At 44.0% G+C, this 23,061-nt stretch overlaps 1 protein-coding gene across 1 annotated transcript in view; it reads right to left on the bottom strand.

The window, feature by feature from the left end:
• The window catches only part of PI4K2A (phosphatidylinositol 4-kinase type 2 alpha), a 162,161-nt gene extending 139,580 nt beyond the window's left edge, over positions 1-22,581 (bottom strand). The window contains exon 1 of the mRNA XM_069239626.1: positions 22,097-22,581. Within this exon, the coding sequence (XP_069095727.1) occupies positions 22,097-22,492 (396 nt within the window). The 5' untranslated portion in view covers positions 22,493-22,581. The remainder of the gene's footprint in view (positions 1-22,096) is intronic.
• Between the last annotated feature and the right edge of the window lie 480 nt (positions 22,582-23,061).

The following is a 23,061-nucleotide window of genomic DNA, read 5'->3' as shown; positions in this document are numbered from 1 at the left end:
GGCATTTAAATGTTTGTGGGCTGACCGCATTCTTGGCAGGGAGGATACTCCTGTCGTCGTTGTGAAAGAGTATCCTTACTGCCAAAATTAAACTGGGTCCTATAAGAGTGGTAAAATGGGGCAGGTTTAACCCTTCTACTTAGTGGAGATCACATTAACACTTAAAATCATTAAATCAGGCTCCACCAAAGATATTTCCCCTATATCCTTTCTTCATTCTCGTCTAAAAAATACTGTCCCAATAATTACAAAGACTGTGAACCATTCATTGTCTTTTGGTGGGGTACCCATGGAACAGGAGAAATTAGTTATAACTCCTCTCTTGAAAAAACAGAATGCTGACAGCGAAGTGGTGGAAAACAACAGACCTATTACCCTGCTGCCTTTATGGGGAAAACTCAATAAAAACATGGGAGCCAAACGACTGGTGAGATTTCTTGAAGGCTTCAACTGTCATGGTGCCTGGCAATTGGGATTGCATCTCAGTTGAGGTACATAGTCAGCTTTGGCCTTAGCCGAAAAGGCGATGATGATTTTAGATCCTGGTGACTCAACTGTAATTATTCTTTTAGACAGTTCAGCATTTTTTTTTCTACTGTCGACCACAAAACGTGTCTAAATTGCTTATCAGAGATTAGCAGTGATGGCGTTATTCTCAAATGGTTTTCAAATTTTTTTTAAAACCACTATATTCTAACTGTGCCCCTATCGTTTTTCACTCATCAGATTTCCCAGGTAATTATGGAGTTCCATAAGACTCACCACTGATCACTGTCCCTCTGCATTTTAATTAACATGCTTTGCCGCTAGCAAAACAGATTATATTGTTTGGTTTCTAAGCCAGTAGTTATGCAGCTGACATCAAGTTAATAATAAAGCTAGAACAGTGATCCTGCCTCTCTTCCTTAAACCCGAATAAATACCTTACAACTGTTCAAGGATGATGGAAAACAACATTTCCAAACTGAACTCCGGCATGACCAGAATTCTACTATTAGGAAAACAATAATTATATTTTGACTCACCACCTGGCAAAACTCAAAGAATGAACCACACCCTCCTGCTAAGGCGGTCATATCAGTAGGAATCATTTTAAACTCCAGCCTCAACTTTAGCCTGCAAGGTAATCAGGTAGTATCCAGCTGATTCTCTAATACTTGAAGGTATTGAAAAAAAGACTTTCATGGACTGGAGTGCCTGAGCGGAGGAATGCAAATACAGGTAAAGTGTTTCTCCCCCAAAACATTAAAATATGATGTATGTGGCTAAATTATTTCTCCACCATAGGGGTCTAGTCGAGGACACCTCTTACTTGTATATATATTGTAACATCTTCTCTGCCATGAACGTAACAGTTACATCTGTGGCACTGTTGCGTCCTGGCACTGGCCCATTGGGGAGGTTCTAGCACTCCCCCGTGGGTCAGTAGCCCACATCCCCTGGCAGGGAAGGCAGTGGAAGCGCTTCCATTGGCTCCGCTTAACCCCATGACCCTCCCCTGGGCATCTAATGATGTCAGCGCGCACAGCACGCGGACTTCATTAGAGGCCGCTGGATACGCCAAAAGCCATTTGCTTATTTGCCTCCAGCGCATCGAGGAGTAAACAGGTAAGTTTCTCATGCGGCCAGTGGGTGAGGAGTGTGGGGGTTGTCTGAAAGAGGCACCGGGGGGAAAGGAAAGACTTTTCCTTTCCCTCGCTGTCTCTTTCAGCATTCCTACTGCCCCATCGTACAGAGTTCAGGCAGCAGAAAAGGCCACTAGTCACAAGAGATTGTATTTTTGGTCGATTTCATTGTAGGGGAGTGCCCCCTTGGGCAAGGGTTGCTCCCCAAAGCAGGGAATAGTATTGATGACCATTTCTGCCCCCCTTGGGGGCAGATCAGCCTATTTTTTTTTAGGCCCAGCTGCCACCAAGGTGCCAAGGATTGCTTTTTTTTTAGTGTGGGGGGTGCAGCCCCTTGGGAAAGGGTCCACCCCCCAAAAATGGGGCATATAACTGTTGGCCATTTCTGCCCCCATTGGTGGCAGATCGGCCTATTTTTTTAGGCCCCATCTGCCCCCAAGGGGGACAGAAGCCATTAGATACCGGGGAGTTTTTTGTTTTGTTTTTTTGGGGTTGGGGGCCGGCCCCTTGGGCAAGGGTCACTCCTCAAAGGGGGGGCATAGTATTGAAGGCTATTTCTGCCCCCTTTGGGGCAGATAGGCCTATATTTTTTTTAGGCCTATCTGCCCCCATGAGGGGCAGAAGCCGCTAAGGTGCCAGGGATTTTTTTGTTTGGGGGGCAGCCCTTGGGTAAGGGTCGCGCCCCCCATCCCCACAAAGGGGGCACACAACTTCTGGCCATTTTCTGGTTCAAAGCTTTTGGTTTCTTTGCTGTGAATCCTTGCGGTTTTGGCAGTGGTTGACCTGCAGTTTGCGTAGTTGCATGTTTCGGGTATTAAACTATTTACTCCAAATGAGTATCGTTACCATGCATGAATGACTTTTGTACCTGGTGTACTAAATGCAGGATTGTGTGTGAAATTGTCCTTAGATTTGCGCACGATGTGTAATTTTTTTTTCTTTTTCCTTTTTAGAGGGATATCATTGGTGCTTGCTGTGTCTGTGGAGAGTAGTTGCTGGTGAGTTTAGCTTTTTTTAGGCAAGTGAGTGGTATATTTTTCGAGTACATAGGTCTTTGTAATAAACCAATACTTTGTTTATTACTTATTTTACAGTGTTGGTTGTTGTTGGCACATTTCTCAAGTGACTTTTATTAGGAAGGAGCATGACTAACCGCAGGGTGACTATAGGAGGCCGGGCTGGTGTATGGTGGGTACCTATGGTAGTTACACCTTATACCAGGTCCAGTTATCCGTTATTAGTGTAGTGTAGTCAGTGTCTAGAAGCCAGGCTCTCTAGAGGTAGCTGTGGATGAGCAGCCAAGGCTTATCTTGGAGACACGCAAAGCTCATGCAATACCACTGTAGTCACACTTAGTACTTACACACATGAAAGAAAACACTCAGTGTTACAAACATAAAGGTACTTTATTCTGGTGACACAATTACCAAAAAATAGCATAGAGACTATACTCCCTTTGGAGGTAAGTACTATACAAATTATATCCACTAGTATGCAGAAATTGGCATAAAAACAGTTAAAAAAACAGTGCAATTAGTGAAAATCACAATAGTTAGAAATGGGCCTGGGGGAGCACAAACCATATACTAAGAAAGTGGAATGCGAAAGTCGGTCCCCCACAAAGTGTAGTGTGTAGAGGGGAGCTGGGAGTTCTAGGAACACCCCAAGGTAAGTACCACAACCCACCCCAGCGACCAGGAAAACAGGAGTAAATCACAGTAAGTTTCCTCGATCACACACCGAGATGAAAAGAAGAATAATGCTACCAACAGTGGATTCCTGGACAAGAAGACCTGTGGAAGAAGGGGACCAAGTCCAAGAAGCACAGAAGAGTCCAGGAAGAGCAGGAGTTCCTGCTAACCTGGATGAAGGTGCAAAAGGAGAACCACCGGTGGAGAAGAAAAGTCAGTACTGCACCCGTGAAGACAAAGTCAAGTTCCTGGGGGGTGCAAGTGATGTCCCACACCGGATGGAGGATTGCAGTCGGGTTTGTGTTATTGGAGTCAGCCAACAAGCCTTGGCACCCGCAAATGTCGCGCTTAGCGGAAAATGGCACTGCCAGGGACCAGGTGGACTATACCCAGGAGGAGAAGTCAGAGGGGGCCCTCAGCAACACAGAGAGCCCACAGAACACCAGGCAGCGCACACAGGAGCCCCACAGGATGGGGACAAGAAAGTTGCAAAAGAGGCCCACGTAGCACTATGACAAAGGCTCCCACGCCACTGGAGAACCACTCAGGAAGCTGTGCATCGCAGGATATAGTGCTGGGGGCTGGAGCCACAAGACGCACAAAGGACTTGGAAGAAGGATGCAAACAAGCCTTGGCAGCTGCAAAAGACGCTGTGCATGGGGGTACTGTCTTGCTTGGGGAGGCAAGGTCTTACCTTCACCAAAGTGGGACAGCTGGAAGAGAGGACCGTCGGGACCACTTCAGTCCACCACCTGTGATCCAGAATCCATGCAGCTCAGCAGGAGAGGGGAGCCACACAGCCAGTCATCGCAGTTGATGCCTGCAGAAACAGGGGAGTGACTCCTTCACCCCAAGGGAGATTCCTTCACTCTTCTGATGCAGGCTGAAGATGGACTGTCCTCAGAGGATGAACGACCGGGGAAATGTTGCAGTTGCTGGAAGGAGCCAGAGATACAATGTTGCAGAGGTGTCTTGCTTCTTTGTTGCAGATTGTAGGGTCCTGAAGAGTCCAGATGTAGTTTCTTCGGTGAGAAGTCAAAGTGGAGGATGAAGAGGATTCCTGCTGGAGTCTTGAAATCCAAATCTGAGGAACCACCCAAAGGAGAGACCCTAAATAGCCCTGAAAGGGGGATTGGTCACTTAACCAGGTAAGCACCTATCAGTGGAGGGCTCTGACATCACGGGCTGGCACCGGCCACTCAGATGCTCCAAGAGTTCCCGGACAACCTTAAGTCCAAGATGGCAAAACCCAGGGACCCTATTGGAGGAGCTATGAGCACCACCCCTGGGGTGGTGATGGACAGGGGAGTGATCACTCCCTGCTCCTTTGTCCAGTTTCGCGCCAGAGCGAGTAAAATTACCTTAAATGCATTCAGAATGCTTTCCACCCAGTAAAATCAAAGCGCATTGATGCTTTCAGGAAGAGTCTTTTCTTCTGCTAATTTGGCTTTGAAGTTCTTGAACGCTCTGGCCTGCTGGAATAATGCTTGCATGTGCTCTGGGTCATAGCCAGCGAGATCTTGCCAGTCATCACTGATGAATTCAGAAATGCTTTCGTTCAGATGAACCAAAACAGACAAGATGTGCCAAATATGTCTTTAGTGCTGGCATATATGGGTTTGCAATGGGCACCAGTGTAGTGAGCATCATGCACGGACATGCACACCATAGAATGCACTGGGGTTGTGTAGGCATATCTTACGGCCATGCTATTCAATGGCTCCAGACTCTGTGGTGTAAAGGCTGTCTCTTCAAGAACTGCCATGCTATGAGCACTTTCCTTGTATCTGTTCTCTCAGTCTTACCAGTTCCACCAGCAGTACCTGATGTTCAAAATGATACCTGAAAGGTCTCAAATACCACCAGATGCAGTCTTTGCAACCTGTGCTACTACAGCCAGCCTATCCCTTTTGTGGTGGTAGTAGGGGTCATGGACACCGCCAGGAACAGTAGTCCTCTTTCTCCTCGACAGCTACAACTGCTGCTAAGCCACTTTGATTTCCCCTCACACGGAGTCGTGTGGCCTGTAGTGGGACGGGGAGAAGAATTATTTCCTACCTAGTTGGTGGGCTACAACATCACATCAGTAGGTGCTGCAAATTATCTAGAGGTTACACCCTGCTCTTTATTTCCACCCCACTTAACATCCCACCAGCTTCGCACTATTTCTAACTTCAGCAGCTCATACCACCATCTTTTGCTTTTGGCCAAAGGAACCAAAGAGAGAGTCCCAGAGGTGACGAAAGGCATGGAGTGTTACTCCTGTTGTTTCTTTATGCTCAAGCATAATGAGGGGTGCTCAGGTAGATTCTGAATCTCTGCCCTTTGAATGCCTTCTAGTGGAAGGACAAATTAAAAATGCTGACTTGGACCCACATAGTTTCTGACATGAATCTAGATGATTGAACAGTGTTCTTGAACCTGCAGGATGCATACTTTCAAGCTCCTATCCTACAGACCCACATACACTTCTTTCAAATCATTGTTGCTCGGATCACTTACCTGTCAGCTTCATCAGTCTCCTAATCACCAGAAAGTTCCCATAGGAAGAAAAAATATGTCACCCCTTCTACTATGGCAACACTAACACTTCCTGTGTCAGGCTACTTAGGAGGGGTGAAGTAGAAACACTTCCTCTAATAGCAAAGCAAGATAAAAACCTAAAGACTGGCAGTTTTATTCCATATCCCCACTCTAGGTGGGTGGGTAGTAATAAAGACTGTGAGAAGGAAGATAATGACTCACAATAATGAAGGTTGATAGTAATCAGAGTATTATTTCCTCCTTAGTCTTCTTGTTCACAAAATGACCGTATTTCAAAGATAAATAAGATGTCTCAGGTACAATAAAGAATTCGGACCACTTAAACTACTGCTACACCCAGAGGCTTTGTCATAGAATCAAATGAGTATTGGTAGACAGCCCGGCATTCCCAAAGCAAGGAGGAATTTCCCCCATATGACGCCTGTAATGGGAAATAAATGTATTGGGTGAGGCCCAAATGGTTGCTGTGCAAATGTTCTTTCAAGATGCCCCTTTAAAGGCAGCCCAAGTTGAGGGAAATGCCGTTGGTGGGTTATCCTTGAGTGAAAGATGGAAGAAGTACTCCTGCCCTAGAATAGGAAATGGAAATAGCTCACATCACCCACCTACTAAAAGAACAGATAGTAGGTATATGACCTCTTTCAGCAAGCCTGCAGGTTACAAAAAGGGCATCCGTGTGCAAGAAGATGTTTTGTAAAAATAAATGGACAATGCTCTGTGTAAATCCAAGGAGTGTTGCAATCTTGCCTGGTCCGAAGAAGGACTAGGCACAGAAATGGGGAGAACTAAATCCTGAAAGCATCGAAAGGAAAAAAATACCTTGAGTAAAAAAAAAAGTTGGATCTTGTCTGAGAACCTCCTTATCCTCAAAGAAACTTATGAAAGGATCATGAGAAAGCAAAGCCCCAATTTCCCCCAATCTCCTACTGAAAGTGATGGCTACAATAAAAACAAAAACCTTAAAAGAGACAGACTCTAGAAGCTCAAACAGACTCTACCTTTCAAGTACTTGACAGCTAAAGGAATATCCCAATCTGGCACTGGAGAGTGACTTTCAGGTTTATTTTATTCAAGACTTCCCAACAGGCGCTCAGCCAAGATGTCAAAAGACATCAGGCTAGGACCCTAGATGGCCCTAATGGTTGAACACTGACTTCAAAGAGCAGAGGTTGCAAACTCAAGAAAAAAAAACAACCCCTCAAACATTTCAGTAATGGATTCCTCACAAGAAGAGGCAACCCAAATCTTAGAAAGACAGCAAGAACTGAAATTCTTCCCCTGCCTTTCATGGACTTTGACAGTGCCCCCATCTCCTGGAGTTCTGGGTTGAAAGAGCAATGTTGCAGGAACAGCCCACACCCATCAATCAAATCAATCAAACATGATTTATACAGCATGGCTCACCACCCACAAGGGCATCCAGACGCAGAGAACATAGCTGCTAAGGGGTCAGTTGAAAAGTCAGGTCTTGAGTCCTTTCCTGAATTCCAGAAGAGAGAATGAGGTCCGTAGGTGAAGGGGGAGATTGTTTTATGATGTCGCCACGGAGTAGGAGAAGGAGCTTCCTCCACTGTTGTTTTGGCGGATGCGGGGAGGTGCATGCGAGGGAGAGGGAAGTGGAGCGCAGGTGTCTGACGGGTTGGTGGAAGTTTATGCAGTGGTTGATGTATGCTGGTCCTTGATTGTGAAGGAACTTGTAGGTGTGGGTCACCATCTTAAAGTGACATCCCCTCTCATTGGGGAGCCAGTGGAGCTTCTTGAGATGGAGGTGGTGTGGGTCCATTTGGGGAGTTCGAGGAGGAGTCTGCCTGCTGAATTCTGCATGGTCTGTGGTCTCTTCAGGAGGTGCTGGTGATTCGTAAGAGTGTGTTGCCGTAGTCCAGCTGGCTGGTGATTAGGGCTTGAGTGACGGTTTGTCTGGTGTTGACAGGAAGCCATTTGAAGATCTAACAGAGTAGGCGAAGAGTGAGGAAAGAGGCAGAAGAGACTGTATTGATCTGGTTTTTCATGATGAGTTTACTATCCACAATGATGTCAAGGTTTCAAGTGTGGTCGGTCAGAGTGGGTGCTGGTCCTAGTTCCATAGGCCACCAGGAGTCGTTCCACGGGGAGGTGTTGTTCCCGAAGATCAGCAATCCAATTTATCTCTAATGAGTTTAAGGCAGATGTTATTCAGCCATTTGGTGATGCCTGTCATGCATCTGCAGAAGTTGGCCTTCGTGGTGGAGTGATCTTCTGATAGTGAGGAGATGAGCTGGGGGTCGTCTGCATAGGACACCATTCTGTGGTTTCAGACTGTGTTGGCCAAGGTGGGTCATGTAGATGTTAAACAGTGTAGGACTGAGGAACAAGCCTTGAGGGAACGCCACAAATGATGCCAGGGTGAAAGGTGGAAGGCGGATTCAATGGGTTCTTCTGGTGAGCCATCAGTCTCTCCCTTTCAATCTCCAAACCGTCAGGACTAAGGGGTTGCTTTCCTTTACTGACAGAACTGGAAACTTTAGACGTGATGTAGAGGTTGGAAAAATCAAAGGCGGGAGGACCGTTCTCTGGAAAAGGAAAGGGGTCCAAGAGGGTACTCTTTGGTCACGTTACACTTATTGCATCCAAAGCCCAGGCCCCAGCAGGTGGAAGGAGAGAGCATCCGTTTTGAAGCAGGGCATTCTTCTGGGAAGCAAAAAGATCTAACCATGGAACTCCCAGTGTTGCCTGAAAAGAAGGGAAAGACTCGAGAGACTCCATGCGGAATAGGGCAACAATGTATTGCAGAGATTGAACTGGATGAAGATGGCGTTTCTCCATGTTCAGAAGGAAACTGTGGTCTGACATCTTGCACACTTTAGACACTGCCTCTAATGCCTTGGAGAAAGAAGAACTATAAATCAACCAATCATCCAAGTAGGGAAAAAACAAAATCCCCACAGCATTAAGATTGCCCACATGTGAGAAAAGTGGAGTATTATATGGCGTGGTTGTGCGACCTCAACATGTAATGCACTCACGATAACGACTTCCATTCAAGGTCATTTGTTAAACTTTACCTCAACCCTAGGTAGCTGATGCTTTAAAAGGCCAGGCTTAAACAAAGCATTTAGAAGCACCAAAACAAAGAAATGAGAAAGTCACGCAACTCAAAGAAATCGGATGCCAGATGATGGAAATAGAGCTTATTCTTTTGAATCTTTAGGCACCATAACAAACAAAATCAACCAGAGGTTGCCGGGCGTTTAGATGTATTTTGTTTTTGCAATGCAGACTGGGAGACACGTTTTCACATTGTCAAACCCAGGGTAGCACAATAAATATGGCAAACCCAGTGGCATACTTTAACAAAAAGACCCTGAATATCCTGGTACCATATACTAGGGACTTTTAGAAGAGTAAAATTATACCTACTTGGTATAAAACAATCAAACATATACTCTTAAGGGACATGGCACTGGCACGGAGGTCTAGTTAGCAGGACTTCGTGCACTTAGAGTCGAAAAAACCAGCAGCATCAGTTCAAAACTTTGGGGCTGATCAGTCAAAAAGAGCCATTTCCTTACAGCACCAGAGAAGCAGCGGTCTTTGTGGCGATTACTGGGGATGAAAAAAGCACAAAAGGCATGACACAGAAATGGTAAAGGTCTTCAATTACTGCAAACCTCAGGAATCTTTGAGAATCTTCAAGCATCTGAATGTGCAGGTAAGTATCAATTACATCCAAGGAGGCCAGAAGCACCCCTGGGAGGACAAGAGGGATGGATGACTGACTGGATGGTCACCATAATCCAGAACCGGAAGATAGTCTCCCAATGCTTTCTGGACCAAGAACACCACTTAGAAACCTCCCTTTCTTCTCTCTTCCTGTATTACAGGTCTTATCGTTCGCTAGAAGGTCTGAGATTTCGTGAAACAGAGCCTGCTGGAGATAAGGACACTTCAGAACCGGAGCTGGACAGGAAAAAAAAAAATCTTCTATTTTGGATGAAAGTTTATTCTAAATTACTCACAATCGATATGGAAGCTGATAAGAGCCCTTCATTGCTGTTCTACAAACGTGGGAGTAGAGAAGAAGTTTTCCACCCACTCTTCTGGAGAAGTCACAACTTATGGTTGGAAGGGGTGGAAGGGCTGATAATAAACTGAATCAGGACTTGTCAGATGAAGAGTTGCCATAATCCCGGTCTCAAAAGGAATGGTTCCCATTGTTAGAGGAACAAAATGCATGCCAGAAACTAAATCCTCTGCATGTGTAGGAAGGTTGTTATGGAGCCATCAACTTTCTGTCCTCTGCCAATTTCTTAACTAGATCTTCCAACTGCAGACCAAAGAGCTTGTCACCAGAAAAAGGTAAGTGGGACACCAAAGATTTCTGGAAGTTGTAAGCCGCAACCAGAAATGCCTTCTTGGAGAAATAGCTGACCCCAAGGCAGATGCTGCTGAACACAAGTCATCACAGAAGATATGGGACAAGAATTTCACCTCTTATTCCATCATGGACAGGCTTGCAATGCCATCCCTACCTGCTGCAGTGCTTCCACTAAGGCCTTGGAAGTCATGGTGCATGGATTGGACTACATATATGGCATATGCATCAGTTCATATGGCAAGGTTCTAGAATGCGTAGGCTCATCTGATAGCATCCATCGAACTTTTTATTTGTTGCAAGCAAAGGAGAGGAGTCTTCCGAGACAATAGTTCCTCCTGATGACAAAACAGCTACTAGGGAATCCATCTTTGCTTGACGTGGGAAGACTTCCTAAAACCCATCCAGGATATATCTTTTCCCTGTGAACCTTGGAAAGGTGTACTTGTCTATATCCTTCCAATCTCTGGACAGCAAATTCCTTATTACTATGTGAATGGCCAAAGAGCCTGGGTGTTTGCATATATAGTGCGCAAACAAATTGTTTTTTTCCCCCCAGTCAATGATGGCTCTGGTAAAGATAAGTTAGACCTTGTGTGTTTAATGACCTCAGATAGATCTGACCCTTGGATAGATCGACCTCTTTGTTCTACCTCCTCATCAGAAGCATCTGTCCATATTTTGAGGAGTGCGCGAGGGCTTTTTCGTTCGAGCTGAACGGCATCTTATGGCCTTAAATGCTTCTACCACAGATGAATTTATCACTTGCTGTAGCAGGTCCAATTGCTGTGGTTTATGGACTTCTGCAGCTGCAGAGGCTTGTTGAGGAGATTTACCACCAGGAGAATCCTCTGAATGCCTCCTCTGCCCAGCTCTCTTTCTTCCTTCCCTGCCCGCACATAGGCCAGATATGGCATTCAGGAAGCCTGACTCAGAACTTCCCACTCTATATGGTTGCCCGACAATCATTCATGTCAGGATGTCGCACTTGGCCGCCATCTTCAGGTCAGCACACAATGACAAAATAGATACATGGCAAACTCTATACCAAGAGAAATGCCCCTCAAACATATTCATTAATGTATTCACTTCCAGGGCTTTCCCAGTCACCTTACAGGGGAGAGAGCTTGAATAACATTGGGCTTGAAAGTGAAATCACCTGCAAGAGATTGCAGAAGAAGGCCACTAGAGCAGGCCTATCTGCATAGCAACTCTGAAATTAAAATAAATATTAAATAGTTTTTAAATCATTAAGAAAGAAATACCCCCTACAGTGGGGCATCATTTGGAAGCAGGTAAAAGAAGCAAGAAGTGTTTGTACTTCACCCCTCTAAGTAGCCTTACACAGGAAGTATTAGATTCTGCCATATTAGGAGGTGTGAAATAGTTTTTCTTCGTATACGGGACATTTGGTGAGCAAGACACTGATGCTCCTTCAATGAGGAGGAAGTCTGAGGAGGAATTAATGGTTACATTTTCGCGAGGCATTATTGACTGGACAATCAAGTCTGCAGGAAGGGATATTTTGCCCGCTCCCCCCATGTAGGACTTCCTGGTAGCAGTCCACTCCTCAAACACTCCACCTTTAGGAAGTTCTGTTTGGTATCAATTCAAAGCGCGAGGAACCGACGGTTAAAAATATCCATCAGAAGAACAAATTGCTTATATTCAGAAACGCTCTTTCTGATGGATATTTTATCTGCAGAGTCTTCACCATGCTTCCTCCTCACTGATCTGTGAAGTGGACGTCTAGGATTGTAATAATGTTCCAAATCAGATTAGGCAAGCTATTGTCTGTGATTGTTCATTATTATTCTCCAGCACAAGATAAACTAACATCATCGCACCAGGGTGACACTTGTGTTTCTTCACACCACTACTTCCTGAGGTAGTGCAAGGTAGCAATGAAGCCCAATGGCACCATCTGTCAGTGCATGTGAGCAACTGCTATGAAACATTTTGGATCCAGTCTAGCACCTAGAGATTTTCAAAAGTGAGAAATATGTGGTTAGATAGAGTATCCACTAGAAAGAATATTACCAAAGACAACTTGTTCATTTGACCAATGTTGCCATACCAAAGTTACTAGACTAATATGTCGTTTTCCCTCCAGATTTATCAGTTTCTACCAATACTGGCGTCATAATGTCCTTTGAATAACCCATTTGATTGGGACAATAGGGCAAGCATCCTCTTTCCAACATAGAACTATGGTTTTAAAGGCCTTTGGAGTCTTTGAATGTTGGCCAGTTTCTCAGGCCAAAGTATTTTGAAGCTCATAATTTGCCAATGATTTTCAGGAATTCTTTGAGAAGAGCTTTTATATCTCATCACTGTCCCAAAATTACTGTTAATCACTGCATACTGATATGCTTACATAATATGTTGAGATTACTTTACCCAGGCCTCGAAATATCTACTCGTTCACTCGCTATGGCGAGTCATATTTTAGGAGGTTGAGCTATTTTTAGGACTGCTCACCCCTTCTGGTGAGTTGACAAAGAACAAGTGTTCTGTTCAGTAAGAAAGTGCAGGAGCAATATAGATGCCTTTATATATTGTGATCTTGTCTCATTAACTCTGTGTTCAGAGACAGAGCTCAAAAGTCAGTTTGTCTTCCAATCACTTTTCCTTCTGACTGCAGAGTTCCAGGATTTTGTGAGGCAAACTCATTGACCTACTATACAAGGGGCTATTTAAATGTTGTGCGTGCAAACATTTCAAAATATATTTCATTAGTTGTGAAAGCCCATTTTTTGTGCTTCTGTGTAATGAAAGCCATATTTGAAAACAAATCACAATACTTTGCTTGGTGATTTGCAAATGATAAATACGTTTTTCTGAAAGCCAATTTGCACAGATTATTGTTAATACACTATATAGTATTATCAGTAAAGCTGCAAGTTAGTGGAATGGTTTTAGGACATTTCTTGGAAATTCAATGTCTGTAAATGAAAGTGTGCTGCCACTTCATGCTTCAGGAAGATATTTATTACAAGTGAGTGTTTAAACAAACTGAGAATCACTCCTGCCCTGATGGCAATGCTATTTGTAAACTAAGAGGCAAGTCATGCATCATATGTCCCCTATATGTGGGCTAGAATCTTGTTATACATGAGCAAACATTTAGCCTATTTAACTAAAGAGATTTTTTTGTACGGCGTAAACGCTAAGATCACATATTTGAAGGTGCGCTCATATGTGAGAATGAAGAAAAAGGCGACTCTGTAAACTAAAAGATTTGCCTAGGATCACACAATTTGAGATCAATTTACAGGTCAAGTGCATTACTGTTAGGTCGAGTAGATTATTCAAGGTACTCAACCTGCAGGTCTAGTAAAAAATGTATAATTTTGTGAGGCCTGCTTTAACAGCACAAACAATCCCATTGGTCATCATTTCAACAGCCACACACAGTTGCTCATGGCTCCCTGAAGGTTGGAGAACCCTGGTGAAGAGGTCGAAGGGGCGCCATGAGAGAAAGGAGTCATTTTTTCACTGTCTTTAAGGTAAGAGACAGCTCCTGCAGCACTCTCAGTGCCGTCAGCACACTAAAGAAATGTGGGAAAATGGGAGTAGGCAGCACAGGCTGTTCAGTTTGCGGGACTTTAACATTAAATATAGCCAGAAAAGGAGTCATTCTGATTGTCTGCGCACCTCCACATGTTCCACTCTGGGTTCTAAAGTTCTTTACATTGCACCAACCTAGCATGATACTGCATTACACCATCTGCATGGAAAGATGTGTGTAATTTCAGCCACGCTAATAAGTCCCTTAAGTGGTGGTTATGCGTGAAGATGCTCTCACTCATGTACCCAGTGGAAAGTTTGTTCCCTCCCAAGGATATGCACAGGTGTTGTTTGAAGCAACCACTGCATCAATTAGTATTACCTCAATTTTGCCAATACCAAGAATCCACTTCCACCTCTATCACCCCAATTTAACTGTATCATTCGTATTCGATTAGAACAAAGGTAACTTATAGGGCTATCCTTATTACCAAGTCCCTTCAGGAAACTTTCACTATTATCAGACTCCCATGAGGAGGGATGAGAGGCAGTCATTATATGGAGATATTCAAGAAGTTGACGATGACTCTCTCTACCAACAGACTGTCAAGGAGAAGGGTTATCACAATATCAATTTATATATACACACATATATACATATGGTGTACAGTTCCTATCACACTATCATAAGTGCATGAGGTGCAAGAGATGATGTACATTCAGCAGCAGCTCTACACATTAATTAGAAACAGGAAGCCCATGTTCTGCCTTGATTTGGAAGCACATACCTACTTCCTACTCCTTCAGCATTAAAGTCTTACCTACTTCCCAAATTCCACCTATAGACCCCTCACAGAAAGCACATTTGATACCACCCAAATATTCCAACACCAAACTCAGACGGCACACACTTGACCACCACATAAGCTCAAGCACACACTGACCCTACAGTACTTAGCATAACCAACACGTGTATCCAAGGACTACATATCCTTCACAAAGAGATTTTCCCAGAATGCTGTGTTGTAATGTAGTAAGCCCACAATCCTGACTGTGCAGCTTCATGGGCACGTGTGCTCCTATGATGGTCTGATCAAAAACTCTTGCATGTTCCAGAAACTGAACTTCTGTACTAAATGGCACATGTTCCTTGTTAAAAAAAAAAATCACTCACATTTCCATCCATTTGGTGTAGTACTGAATCTTAGCAACTGCATAACGGACATGCCAAGGCATATCACTAGTAGATCTAATAAAGTTGATTCAACATTCTCCCCTGCCCTTCAAGTAACTCTACATGTGTCAGACACTGATGAAAGGTTGACAATATTTGTCACTCAAGTGCGGTGCCTAAGCTCTAAAACTAAACGAATAAAATGTAAGTGCAGGGCTTAAAGGTTTTTCTCAGAAGGAAGCCTAAGGCACCACCAACGGGTGTGGTGGCTGAATACAAAGGCTGCAGTGGTTTTAATTCTACCTCATGCCTTTTCCTCCCATCACCTACACTTAGGGCCTGATTACAACCTTGGCGGATGGGATACTCTATCACAAGCGTGACAGATATCCCGCCCGCTGTTTTACAAGTTTCATAAGATATAATGGAGCTTGTAATACAGCGGGTGGGTTATCAGTCACCTTTGTGACAAGAGTGTCCCATCCGCCAACGTCGTAATCAGGCCCTTTGTCTCTTTAACTCCTTATTGCAGGTTCTTTTTCATACCTGCTTGTTCTGTTCGTCGGTGTTTCCCATCATTCTATTCCCCGTCCTTCTCACTGGTTTGTCTTTGTCTCTCCTGCTCTGGGTCAACACACTCTTTAGTCAGGGAACATATCTTGGCTAACTTTACATTAAGGCTGCTAGTGTACATTCAAAAATGAGTTCTGGAACCAGACCGTCAACACAAACTCTTGGTTTAACAATAAATAAAATATATAATGTGCTTACCTTACATTGTTCCACTGTAACAGATCCTACTCACAACCCACCTAACTCCACTAAAGCAACTATAAGCAAGTTTGGTTTCTTTCCCACTATGTCTCTCATCCTTAGGAACAAGTGCCTACAAAAAATAATCAGTGCACACATAGCATTGTTGATAATATGGACTGCATTTGTTCTCGCTAATATGACGTACATAGCTGAAAAAACATTAAATCTCAATGATGCACAAATACACATTTTAACATTGATCAAGAAAAAGTTACACCATCCAGAAGTTAGTGTTTTACCGCAAACTGTGAACAGATAACACTGAACTCAATTAGCATCTAGCATCAAAAAAGGCTGCTCTTTTCCACCAAAATAAACTGTAAAGGTGACGAAAAGTTGAGATCTTCATTAATGAAATTTCCGCTATTCTTACATATGTCACACCAGACAAACTAGAAATCTTTCTTTAAAAATGAATGGAAAGATTCTGCCTCGGCAGCAAAATCTTCAATAATTGTGATATACTCGATAGATTCTTTGGAAAAAGAGGATCTGTTCGTTGTCCTTGGTGGTAGAGCATCAATTGTGCAATTACCAGATGCAGTTTGGATTTGGTGCTTTTATACTGCAATTACATGACACATAATTACTCCTTCAAAAAGGAACAGTTATTTGCTTTCAAAGATAAACGACTCTTGAGGAAGCTATCCAACATTTATTAGAAAGCTTCTACAGCTTTGGTGTACATGAAAAGTGAATGCATCTGTGTCTGGAACACAGATGCAGAAACACAAAGTTTAAAGACCGTTGTCCAGAATTGGATATCCCATCTAGAGTTAGAAATGTAGTTACAGCAAGGGGTAAAGAAGTACTTTGAACTACCTAAAGTTGTCATCATGTCCTGCATACGTGTAAAAGGAGAGAAATTCACAAACTTAGTTCGGATTAAACTGTGCAAGTCAATACAATCCTAGGTCATTTGATTTATTTTTAACTACAACGATATGAAAACGACACAATAATGCCTTTATGCACAGCCTAAAAACACAATAATGCCTTTATGCACCCTTGAGGGCATCTTTTTACTTACTATGAGAAGGTTTTTCCTCAGTTTAGATTTTACTGGTGCAGTACTCAGTTTTAGTTCTCACAATGAATTTCCAACCACTTCTTCACAGTTTTCAATATTGTACCCAAGGACTCAAAACTCGCAGATAGCACACAAAGTTCTGCACATAGAACAAAGATCACGAGGATATTTCTTTAGTTGCAAGCTAGGAATATTAACAGTCATGCTTCCAACATTTATTGCTCTTAGGACACTGCTTTTATACCCTAATGATCCACTTAAAAAAATACACAAGTGCATGACTCAGTGAACGACCCCATTAACTATGTCTAACATTGGATACTAACTCTCAGGGTCTTAAAACATTTCTGTGAAACAATTGCCTTTAACTCTGTGCTTACCAAACTGTGGGTCTCGAAAGTCCAAGCAATAAATAAATAAAGATATGTATCAATTCTGAATTTATCTTGTCACTTCTGCTGCGCTTCAAAGACAGAGGTCAAATGTCAGGCTCTGTCTTCTAACAAATGACAGTTTTTTTTTGTTTTGTTTTTTAACATGGGGGTTGGTGTTTTAAAACTCAGCCAACTTTAAAGTCAGAGAATGAAAAGTAAAGCGAATTATAAGACAATCTTGGTGTGTAACACACACAATATAAATACCTCTAAATGAACTGTACATATTCTGCTGGTAAAAAAGTAAAAACTGAAAACACATTTTGTGTAGTTCTGAAATATGATGGAAAAGAACATTTTAATAGGATCAAAACAAATTAAGATACTTTACTTGGGGATGCACAAATGATAAATATTTACTGAAACCCAATATACACGCAGTGTTATTTTTGTGCAACTGCAGGTGCATTTCAACGGACAATGTGCAGTTGTTAAAGGACTGTGCGATATCACACGATCCTTTAGTTACATTAAGAAATCGCCCATGTCATGGCCACTAAAGCTGGGCGGGTCGTGAACGTTTGTCGTTCAAAAACTGGGTCCTGGTTCTAAAAAGCTTGAGAGCCACTGCTTTAACTTATAATGCTTCAAAACCGCACCTAACCTCCTATGAACTCTTTTCCCTCCACCTCGTCTTCCTGCTGCGATGTAAGAATGTGGTCAAACAAGTGTTTTCCTTCTTCAGTCAGGGAAATGTAGATCAAGAGTAAGACCGGTTTCTTCTCATATATATGAATGGGTCTTTGTGTAGGGCAAACTTAGCAGGGGAGCAACAGAGCACTGAACAATCGTAAGGACCATGAGATACGAAATGTGATTGTATACCTTCTCGTGCAGATATGTTGTGCCTGAAGAAATTAGTCTTCAGCTCCCTTCTGAATCACAGGACTATTGGAACAGTTATGACAGACCGATCCAATGGTTATGTTTGCTTTTCAAAGCAGTATTGCTGACTCTACCCAACAGCCAGTTCTACTGGTAAGTTTAGGAAAGGCTCTAGTTGTATTAACCTCTGCATGATGTGCAAGGAATATAATAATCAATGGGCATTCAAAACAGAATACATCTCAAGAAGGGATACTATTTTCAGTTACCAAGGCAAGCACGATAAGCGTCAAGGTGTGACACGGATGCCTGTGATGCAATGTATACATATATAAACCCTGCACACATAAAAGGCAATCTCAGCATTCTTAGTTTCTGTACATTTACAAAGTGTGTAGAACGTCCATGCGGCAGAGGTATTGTATCTACACACAAAGTTCAAAAGAAACAGGTGTAAATATAGGTTTCGCTCAGGTTTCTCCTAGACAATGATATCCTAGCCAGAAGACCCTAATCCAGAGCTATAAACAAAACTGTTCTACAATCCTCAAATAATAGCAACATGCATGGTAATGACAAAGCAGCAGGTAATACTAGAGCGATCTCTGTCTTGCACAGTGTTTCAGTAAGCCCACCTCCTCCACAGTCAGATGTCTCTAAGTTCATACTGGCCTGCACAGACTCAAAACTGCCATTCAAGGGCACATTACGAAAGGCTGCATGCCCTGAACTGCAGTACTATCATCATTCTCCCACTGCCACGCCCAGTGTCCTTCTCCATGACAGAAAGGATTGTACTACAAAGTGTTATTTCAGTTACAATGTGCTGCAAGAGTCCTTCTTGGGTAACAAGTAATCTTTTGCTTCCCAACTCCTTCACATCTCAGCTTTAAAAGTGCACTGTGATCCTGGACATTGTGACAACGAGAACTGATTTATTTGGTTCACTTCACAGCACAGTCAACAGACTCCTCATAATGCAACTGCTGAATATCATAATGAGCTGCCTGTCACCACTTTAATCCAAATAGCATAAATGACAAGCCAGACTCATTACCAGTTCACTGATAACCCAAAGGAGCTATCACCAAATTTGTGCTAAAGGCCATGCATATGACATAAGAAATCAACAGGAGGCACAAACACCTCCTGCACCATCAACACCCCCATAACAGCACAATCCCACTCACCACCTGCAGAACCTTCATCCAGCCCATATTCTACACCTGCCCTCCCCTGAGCGAGATCACAGTCTTGAGCGAATATGCATTGGTCATTATTCTCACACTTTTTAACAATGTTAATGTTTGCTTAAGTCACATCCTAGAAATTATGGGAATGTTTCACAGCTGTATGGTTGTAAAATACATAGTCTGTACTAATAAAGAAAACAGAGGAGCTTGTAGCCTTTCCACTTCTTACCACTGGCTGACTTTACTGTCACTCATTTGCCAGCTTCTTACTTGACAACTTGCCTTGATCATCTTGTGTGTCACTCACCTGGATCATTACCAACTTACTTGTATCCGCCTACTGCGTACTTTTAGGGAACTTATTTTTTTCTTTTGCCTTGAGCACTCCGTGACAGTGTAAGTGTTTTCCTGCTGTCTCCCTAGTGTTCTTTTCTTCCCCCTACAATGCTCTGTGCTGCTTTTTCTTGTCTGTGTGATTCTCACTGCCCCCATCTGTGATGTACTTACCCTTGTGTGCTCCTCCCCCATTGCTTTTTCATCCCTTCTTCCCCCAGTTCCACGTTGCTTTCCCTCGCCTGTTCACCTTTCTCCTCCCACGCGCACTACGGTTCTTGCTCACCCATTTGCTTTTCTCCAACCACACATACAGCCCTCCGTGTTAATTCCCCCTACCCTGCCCTTGTTGCTTTCCCCTACCGTTGCCTCTTGTGTTTCTTCCGCCCACAGACTCAGTCGCGGCTTGTGGCATGCAAAAGGGGCGGGGCAGGGCAGCGCGGGGTGAGGAAGGAATTAAAATTACAAATAATAAAAAACAAAACCACTTACCTTTTTTGCCGCTGCTCCATCCGCTCCTCCTGCTCCTGTGCAGGCACAGGCTCTCAGCCTGCCCTGTGCCAATCCTGGCGCTGCTTAGAGAAGCATCAGGATTGGCTGGGAGCGGCCAGACAGGGCACTCCCAGGCAGACTGGGATGGGAGCCTGTGCAGGCTCTCTCCAGCCCGGCAACTGTGTTGCTCGGCTGGGGAGAGCCCAGTGCGCATGTGTGTTTGGCGGCCCAAGAAGGCCGGCCAAACACACATGTGCTTAGAGGGGGAGTGCTGTGCACTTCCCCTCACTGCTCGTCACCCTGGTGGCCCGCACCTTTTCCCAAAAAAACGATAATAAAAGCAGTTAATTATCGTTTTTTGGGAAAAGGCTGTCAGCGGCTGCATCTGGCGGGAGAGGAGGGGCGACACTCCTCCGCCCCAATGGAGGAGCCCTCCCTGCACACACACAGTGTTGTTTCTGCCCCCTTCATGTCGCTTCTCCCTACCCGCTTCGAGAAAATAAAAAACACGTTCCCACATTTTTCTTTATATTTACCGATCCAACTCCGATCAGTAACAAAAAAAAAAAAAAGAGTGCCCTTGTCATTTTGTAGGAATGTTCATATAGCCAAAAAATGAGGCAGCGGCTGCATCATAGCCTTTTTTTTTTTAATTCTACCTTAGCCATGTTACAGAGAGTCAGGGATGTTGTACAGCATGGCTTAACATTTTTAGCAAAGCTAGGAGAGCCCAAAGCTCTGCTGGTTAGACCTGGCTATACACGGCTTTGGCTGCTTAAAAGACCTATCGTCATCAATTGTCCAAAAAAGTACAAAAAGATAAGAGCACAGACAGAGTGGATTTTGAGCTAGAGCCCTTTAACCATTGTCTTCTGTGTGTTTTCTACAGTCTGCCATTGCTTGGCTGTGCAGTTCATGAATGACATAGCATTTCGAGGATGGTTATACTGTCTCATTTGTGTTGCCATTAGGTTTTGGTGATAATAGCATCAAGTAGTCATTTTGCTAAACTAGAACAGGGCGTGTATACTGCAACTGGGAGAAAGTATATGTATTTGCTGTAATTATAGGAGACATAACATTTACTTTAATCACCGCTTTAAGTTTTTTTGTTTTGGTGCATACCGATTAAATGCTTTATCTCACCTAAAGTCATTGTTATTCACTGATCGCTTCTATGCATTCAATTTACGTTGCTGCCATAAAAATCATACTGTTAAAAATGTGTAGCTTTTTTTCTTCACAATAACATTTGCACACACCTTTCATAGAGCTGCAACAAAAATACTGATCATTAGTCAAAAGCATCTATTAGGCAACAGTTTACTGTGTATATCGTCTAAGTTCAACACTTCACTTTCTGAGTCCTGTTCATAGCATTCATCTTTAAGGATACAGCTTCGCTTTGCTAATGCAAACTTTTCAGTGATGGGCGATTCTCACAAATTCAATATGGTTGTGAGCCAAGACGTCGTTTCATTATGTGCTCTTCTTTCTCATCTAGGCTCTAACAAAAAGCCAAACCAAGTGGCATTGTGAATGCTTATTTACCCTAGCTAACCCTTTCCTCGCTTATGTGCGTCAAAGTCCCACCACTGCTTGCATCTCTACTCACAACGTGTTTATGTTATTAAGTGTCAGAAAATGGTGCCCACTTGGCCCCTTTCGTATTCCAAACCCAAACATAATTCACACATGTTAAAACTCCATTGCTCAATACTACTAAAATAAATATCAATATGGTATCCAAATTTGAAGTGCCTAGAGGGACCTATTCTAGCAAAACAAAATTATGCAGGGTAGTATTTGATTTAAAAAAAAAAAAAAAAAAAAAAGATTTTCATGGGTGAGGGCAAAAACTCTAAAGGGAGTCTGTGGAGAACACTGGCTTGTAAGAACTGTCCTTTCCAGAGTCCTACAAGAGCTACTCCTCTTAATGATTTTCATTGTGTCCCGGTCCTCATCTCCCACCCTAATGGGATATATATATTGCTGTTTAAATCACGCTCTGCCTTTATAGGTTATCCCTTGGGGGGGAAGATGGGGTGTGCCCACAATCGATGCGTCCCACAACTCACCCCCTGTGGGTCCTTTACGAAGTAGCTCCCGCTGGAGCCCTGGTAGATCCTCTCGGGGAAGATGCCGCGCTCGATCGCCGCCTCTGCCCGCCTCACTACGTCGGCGAACTCGGGGTCCTCCGGGAAGTCATTCCGCTCCCGTTGCTCCTGGGCGGCTTGCAGCCGGGCCTGGGACCGGTCAAGCAGGGGCTGCCTCTCCCCGCTGGGAGAGCCGGGTGGCGACGGACCCACGGCTGCCGCAGGTGCCGGGGTCTGTGCCTGGACAGCAGGGACCCGCACAACCACCCCCGGGATGGCAGGGAAGCGGCCCGAAGCCACAGGGGGCGAGGCGCAGGACTGGAAGCCCTGGTCCGGCACATCCCGCACGGGGGACACGAGCGGGCTGGACTCGTCCATGGCCGTGAGGGGAATCCCTGCAGGTCACTCCGCAGACCCTGCTCTCCGGAGCGGTGACTGGGAAGCTGTCACCTGACAGGCATCAGCTGACCCACCGTCAACATCCGCAGTGCTTCCGGGTTCCCGGCCGCAGGCCAATTCCAGCAGAGACCGGGAAAGAGGACTGCCTGGGACCGCTTGTAACGCCAGGCGCCGCTTAGCGAGCCCTGCAACATGACTGACTACCAAATGTCTTCAGCACACGTGAACGTTTCAGTAGTGAAGAACCATACAATGCCTGTCGGTGTGTCTTTTGTTTGTTTCTTTTAGGGTGTCATCTGGCGGCCCAGGCAGTGTAGCGGTGCAACACTATCACTTCCATTAGGGTGACCAGACGTCCCGGATTTCCCCGGATAGTCCCGGTTTTTAGAGGGGTGTCCCGACGCTTCTCTTAATTTCAAATAAATGTCCCGTTTTTTGGAACAAAGGTCAGAACGTTAAATAAATGTCCCGGTTTTTGTGACAAAGGGCAGATCGTTAAATGAATGTCCCTGTTTTTGGGACACAGGTCAGATAATGTAGGGAAGCAT

The sequence above is a fragment of the Pleurodeles waltl genome, chromosome 6, assembly GCF_031143425.1.
Source record: "Pleurodeles waltl isolate 20211129_DDA chromosome 6, aPleWal1.hap1.20221129, whole genome shotgun sequence".
Lineage (NCBI taxonomy): Eukaryota > Metazoa > Chordata > Amphibia > Caudata > Salamandridae > Pleurodeles > Pleurodeles waltl.
Note: the sequence above shows the minus strand (reverse complement) of the source record. Positions and strands in the feature narration are given on the sequence as shown.